A 6,000-nucleotide genomic window follows, 5' to 3' on the forward strand; every position below is an offset into this window, starting at 1 on the left:
TGGGGTGGTTTATATATAGAATTACAGATACCCGGGAGTGAGTTACAGAGTGGAATCTAATCGAGGGGGTTCAGGGTGCTTTATATATAGAATAACAGATAACCGGGAGTGAGTTACAGACTGGAATCTAATCGAATGGTTGGGGTGGTTGACATATAGAATAACAGATAACCAATAGTGAGTTATTGACTGGAATCTAATCAAGGGGTTTGGGGTGGTTTATATATAGAATAACAATATTCCTGGGAGTGAGTTACAGACTGGAATCTAATCAAGGGGTTCGGTGGGGTTTATATATAGAATTACAGATACCCGGGAGCGAGTTACTGACTGGAATCTAATCGAGGGGTTCGGGGTGGTTTATATAGAGAATAACAGATACCCGGGATTGAGTTACAGACTGGAATCTAATCAAGGGGTTCGGGGTTGTTTATATATAGAATAACAGATACCCGGGAGTGAGTTACAGACCGGAATCTAATCGAGGTGTCCGGGGTGGTTTATATATAGAATAACAAATATCTGGGAGTGAGTTACAGACTGGAATCTAATCGAGTGGTTCGGAGTGGTTTATATATAGAATAACAGATACCCGGGAGTGAGTTACAGACCGGAATCTAATCGAGTGGTTCGGGTGGTTTATATATAGAATAACAGATACCCGGGAGTGAGTTGCAGACTGGAATCTAATTGCGGGGCTCGGGGTGGTTTATATATAGAATAACAAATACCCGGGATTGAGTTACAGACTGGAATATAATCGAGGGGTTTGGGGGATTTATATATAGAATAACCGATTCCCGGGAGTGAGTTACAGTCTGGAATCTAATCGAATGGTTGGAGTGGTTTATATATAGAATAACAGATCAGCGGGAGTGAGTTACTGACTGGAATTTAATCAATGGGTTTGGGGTGGTTTATATATAGAATAACAATATTCCCGGGAGTGAGTTACAGACTGGAATCTAATCAAGGGGTTCGGGGGGGTTTATATATAGAATAACATATCCGGAAGTGAGTTACAGACCGGAATCTAATCGAGTGGTTCGGGTTGGTTTATAGAATAACACATACCAGGGAGTGAGTTACAGAATGGAATCTAATCGAGGGGGTTCAGGGTGGTTTATATATAGAATAACAGATACCCGGGAGTGTGTTACAGACTGGAATCTAATCGAGGTGTTCAGGGTTGTTTATATATAGAATAATAGATACCCAGGAGTGTGTTACGGACTGGAATCTAATCGAGGGGTTCGGGGTGGTTGATATATAGACTAACAGATAGCGGGGAGTGAGTTATAGACTGGAATCTAATCGAGGGGTTCGGGGTGGTTTATATATAGAATAACAGATACCCGGGAGTGAGTTACAGACTGGAATCTAATCGAGGGGTTCGGGGTGGTTTATATATAGAATTACAGATACCCGGGGGTGAGTTACAGACTGGAATCTTATCGAGAGGTTCGGGGTGGTTTATATATAGAATAACAGATACCCGGGAGTGAGTTACAAACTGGAATCTAATCGAGGGGTTCGGGTTAGTTGATATATAGAATAACAGATACCCGGGAGTGAGTTACAGACTGGAATCTAATCGAGGGGTTCGGGTTAGTTGATATATAGAATAACAGATACCCGGGAGTGAGTTACAGACTGGAATCTAATCGAGTGGTTTGGGGTGGTTTATATATAGAATAACAGATACCCGGGAGTGAGTTGCAGACTGGAATCTAATCGAGAGGTTCGGGGTGGTTTATATTTAGAATAACATATACCCGGGATTGTGTTACACACTGGACTCTGTGTGTGATTTATGCTGTCTGAAATGCTTTATTTTGGTTGTTTCGAGTAGTTTGCTGGCTTCGATATTGATGGGACAATAATCACCACTAAATCGGGAAAGGTTTTTCCCATCGGACCGGATGATTGGAGGTAAATGTGACGGAGCTGGATTAACATCTGTATAGATACACTCAGTAACACATGGCGCTGGGGGCAGAGGGGTTACTGAGTGACAGTGTGAGGGAGCTGGATTAACATCAGTAGAGATATAGTCAGTAACACAGGGCACTGGGAGAGAGAGGTTACTGAGTGACAGTGTGTGATCTGGATTAACATCAGTAGAGATACAGTCAGTAACACAGGGCGCTGGGGGGAGTGGGGTTACTGAGTGACAGTGTGAGGGAGCTGGATTAACATCAGTAGAGTTACAGTCAGTAACACAGGGCGCTGGGGGGAGGGGGGTTACTGAGTGACAGTGTGCGGGAGCTGGATTAACATCAGTACAGATACAGTCAGTAACAGCGCGCTGGGGGGGCGGGGTTACTGAGTGACCGTGTGAGGGAGCTGGATTAACACCAGGAGAGATACAGTCAGTAACACAGGGAGCTGGGGGTAGAGGGGTTACTGAGTGACAGTGTTAGGGAGCTGGATTAACATCAGTAGAGATACAGTCAGTAACACAGGGCGCTGCGAGAGAGAGGTTACTGAGTGACAGTGTGAGGGAGCTGGATTAACATCAGTATAGATACAGTCAGTAACACAGGGCGCTGGGGGGAGGGGGGTGACTGAGTGACAGTGTGAGGGAGCTGGATTAACATCAGTATAGATACAATCAGTAACACAGGGCACTGGGGGGAGAGGGGTTACAGAGTGACAGTGCGAGGGAGCTGGATTAACACCGGTGGAGATACAGTCAGTAACACAGGGAGCTGGGAGAGAGGGGTCACTGACTGACAGTGTGAGGGAGCTGGATTAACATCGGTAGAGATATAGTCAGTAACACAGGGTGCTGGGGGGAGAGGTTACTGAGTGACAGTGTGAGGGAGCTGGATTAACATCAGTATAGATACAGTCAGTAACACAGGGCACTGGGGGGAGAGGGGTTACAGAGTGACAGTGCGAGGGAGCTGGATTAACACCGGTGGAGATACAGTCAGTAACACAGGGAGCTGGGAGAGAGGGGTCACTGACTGACAGTGTGAGGGAGCTGGATTAACATCAGTAGAGTTACAGTCAGTAACACAGGGCGCTGGGGGGAAGGGGGTTACTGAGTGACAGTGTGAGGGAGCTGGATTAACATCAGTAGAGATACAGTCAGTAACAGCGCGCTGGGGGGAGAGGGGTTACTGAGTGACAGTGTGAGGGAGCTGGATTAACACCAGGAGAGATACAGTCAGTAACACAGGGAGCTGGGGGTCGAGCTGTTCCTGAGTGACAGTGTGAGGGAGCTGGATTAACATCAGTCGAGATTCAGTCAGTAACACAGGGCGCTGGGGGGAGAGGGGTTACTGAATGACAGTGTGAGGGAGCTGGATTAACATCAGTAGAGATACAGTCAGTAACAGCGCGCTGGGTGGAGAGGGGTTACTGAGTGACAGTGTGAGGGAGCTGGATTAACACCAGGAGAGATACAGTCAGTAACACAGGGAGCTGGGGGTAGAGCTGTTACTGAGTGACAGTGTGAGGGAGCTGGATTAACATCAGTAGAGATACAGTCAGTAACACAGGGCACTGGGGGGAGAGGGGTTACTGAGTGACAGTGTGAGGGAGCTGGATTAACATCAGTACAGATACAGTCAGTAACACAGGGCACTGGGGGGAGAGGGGTTACTGAGTGACAGTGAGAGGGAGCTGGATTAACATCAGTAGAGATACAGTCAGTAACACAGGGCCCTGGGGGGAGAGGTTACTGAGTGACAGTGAGAGGGAGCTGGATTAACATCAGTAGAGATACAGTCAGTAACACGGCGCTGGGGGGAGAGGGGTTACTGAGTGACAGTGAGAGGGAGCTGGATTAACATCAGTAGAGATACAGTCAGTAACACAGGGCGCTGGGGGGAGAGGGGTTACTGAGTGACAGTGAGAGGGAGCTGGATTAACATCAGTAGAGATACAGTCAGTAACACAGGGTGCTGGGGGGAGAGGGGTTACTGAGTGACAGTGTGAGGGAGCTGGATTAACATCAGTCGAGATTCAGTCAGTAACACAGGGCGCTGGGGGGAGAGGGGTTACTGAGTGACAGTGTGAGGGAGCTGGATTAACATCAGTCGAGATTCAGTCAGTAACACAGGGCGCTGGGGGGAGAGGGGTTACTGAGTGACAGTGTGAGGGAGCTGGATTAACACCGGTGGAGATAATATCCGACCTGTTTGCCTGTCTGCAGAATCCTGTACCCTGAAATTCCCCGGAGGCTTAAGGAGTTAATGGCAGAGGAGTACAAGGTGAGGACTTGGTGTGACAGGCGATAGCTGAACCTGCCACCTCTCGCCTGTGGGTTTGCCGGACTCGGTTTGTGGGGAGTGTGGGTCTCACTGTGAGGCAGGGACTCGACTGGTGGCTGGGGGTGGGGGTCTCTCCCTGTAACACAGTGTCTCTCCTGGTGGGGGGAGGTCTCTCTCACTGTAATACGGTGTCTCTCCTGGGGGGGTCTCTCTCTCCCTGTAACACGGTGTCTCTCCTGGGGGGATCTGTCTCTCTCTCTCTCTCTCTCTCTCTCTCTCTCTCTCTGTAACACGGTGTCTCTCCTGGGGGCGGTCTCTCTCTCTCTCTGTAACATGGTGTCTCTCCTGGGGGGGGTCTGTCTCTCTCTCTCTCTCTCTCTCTCTCTGTAACACGGTGTCTCTCCTGAGGGTGGGGGGGGTCTCTCTCTCTCTCTCTCTCTCTCTGTAACACGGTGTCTCTCCTGGGGGGTCTCTCTCTCTCTCTCTCTCTCTCTCTCTGTAACACGCTGTCTCTCCTGGAGGCGGGGGGGTCTCTCTCTCTCTCTCTCTCTCCCGGTAACACGGTGTCTCTCCTGGGGGTGGGGGGGTCTCTCTCTCTCTCTCTCTCTCTCTCTCTCTCTCTCTCTCTCTCTCTGTAACACGGTGTCTCTCCTGGGGGTGGTGGTTCTCTCTCTCTCTCTCTCTCTCTCTGTAACACTGTGTCTCTCCTGGGGGGTCTCTCTCTCTCTCTCTCTCTCTCTCTCTCTCTCTCTGCAACACGGTGTCTCTCCTGGGGGTGGGGGGGTCTCTCTCTCTCTCTCTCTCTCTCTCTGTAACACGGTGTCTCTCCTGGGGGTGGGGGTCTCTCTCTCTCTCTCTCTCACTCTCTCTCTCTCTGTAACACGGTGTCTCTACTGGGGGTGGGGGGGGGGGTCTCTCCCTCTCTCTGTAACACGGTGTCTCTCCTGGGGGTGGGGGGGTCTCTCTCTCTCTCTCTGTAACACGGTGTCTCTCCTGGGGGGGGTCTGTCTCTCTCTCTCTCTCTCTCCCTCTAACATGGTGTCTCTCCTGGGGGGGTCTCTCTCTCTCTCTCTCTCTCTGTAACACAGTGTCTCTCCTGGGGGGGTTCTGTCTCTCTCTCTTTCCCTGTAACATGGTGTCTCTCCTGGGGGGGTCTCTCTCTCTCTCTCTCTGTAACACGGTGTCTCTCCTGGGGGTGGGGGGGTCTCTCTCTCTCTCTCTCTCTCTCTCTCTCTCTAAAACACAGTGTCTCTCCTGGGGATGGGGGGGTGTCTGTCTCTCTCTCTGTAACACGGTGTCTCTCCTGGGGGGGTCTCTCTCTCTCTCTCTCTCTCTCTCTCTCTCTGTAACACGGTGTCTCTCCTGGGGGTGGGGGTGTGTCTCTCTCTCTCTCTCTCTCTCTCTCTCTGTAACACGGTGTCTCTCCTGGGGGTGGGGGGGTGTCTCTCTCTCTCTCTCTCTCTCTCTGTAACACGGTGTCTCTCCTGGGGGGTCTCTCTCTCTCTCTCTCTCTCTCTCTCTCTGTAACACGGTGTCTCTCCTGGGGGTGGGGGGGTCTCTCTCTCTCTCTCTTCCTGTAAACCGGTGTCTCTCCTTGGGGGTGGGGGGGTCCCTCTCTCTCTCTGTAACACGGTGTCTCTCCTGGGGGTGGGGGGGTCTCCCTCTCTCTCTCTCTCTCTCTCTCTCTCTCTCTGTAACACGGTGTCTCTCCTGGGGGTGGGGGGGGTCTCTCTCTCTCTCTGTAACACGGTGTCTCTCCTGGGGGTGGGGGGTCTCT

The 6,000-nt window shown here is 50.8% G+C and overlaps 1 protein-coding gene across 1 annotated transcript in view; it reads left to right on the forward strand.

The window, feature by feature from the left end:
• Positions 1-4,223, forward strand: part of LOC121273907 (bifunctional polynucleotide phosphatase/kinase-like) — a gene marked incomplete at its 3' end in the record, with an annotated part of 76,301 nt that extends 72,078 nt beyond the window's left edge. The window contains exons 4-5 of the mRNA XM_041181038.1: positions 1,853-1,932; positions 4,166-4,223. Coding sequence (XP_041036972.1) covers positions 1,853-1,932; positions 4,166-4,223 — 138 coding nt within the window. The remainder of the gene's footprint in view (positions 1-1,852; positions 1,933-4,165) is intronic.
• Positions 4,224-6,000: the final 1,777 nt, after the last annotated feature.

Source organism: Carcharodon carcharias, assembly GCF_017639515.1.
Source record: "Carcharodon carcharias isolate sCarCar2 chromosome 27 unlocalized genomic scaffold, sCarCar2.pri SUPER_27_unloc_21, whole genome shotgun sequence".
In the NCBI taxonomy this organism is placed as follows: Eukaryota; Metazoa; Chordata; class Chondrichthyes; order Lamniformes; family Lamnidae; genus Carcharodon; species Carcharodon carcharias.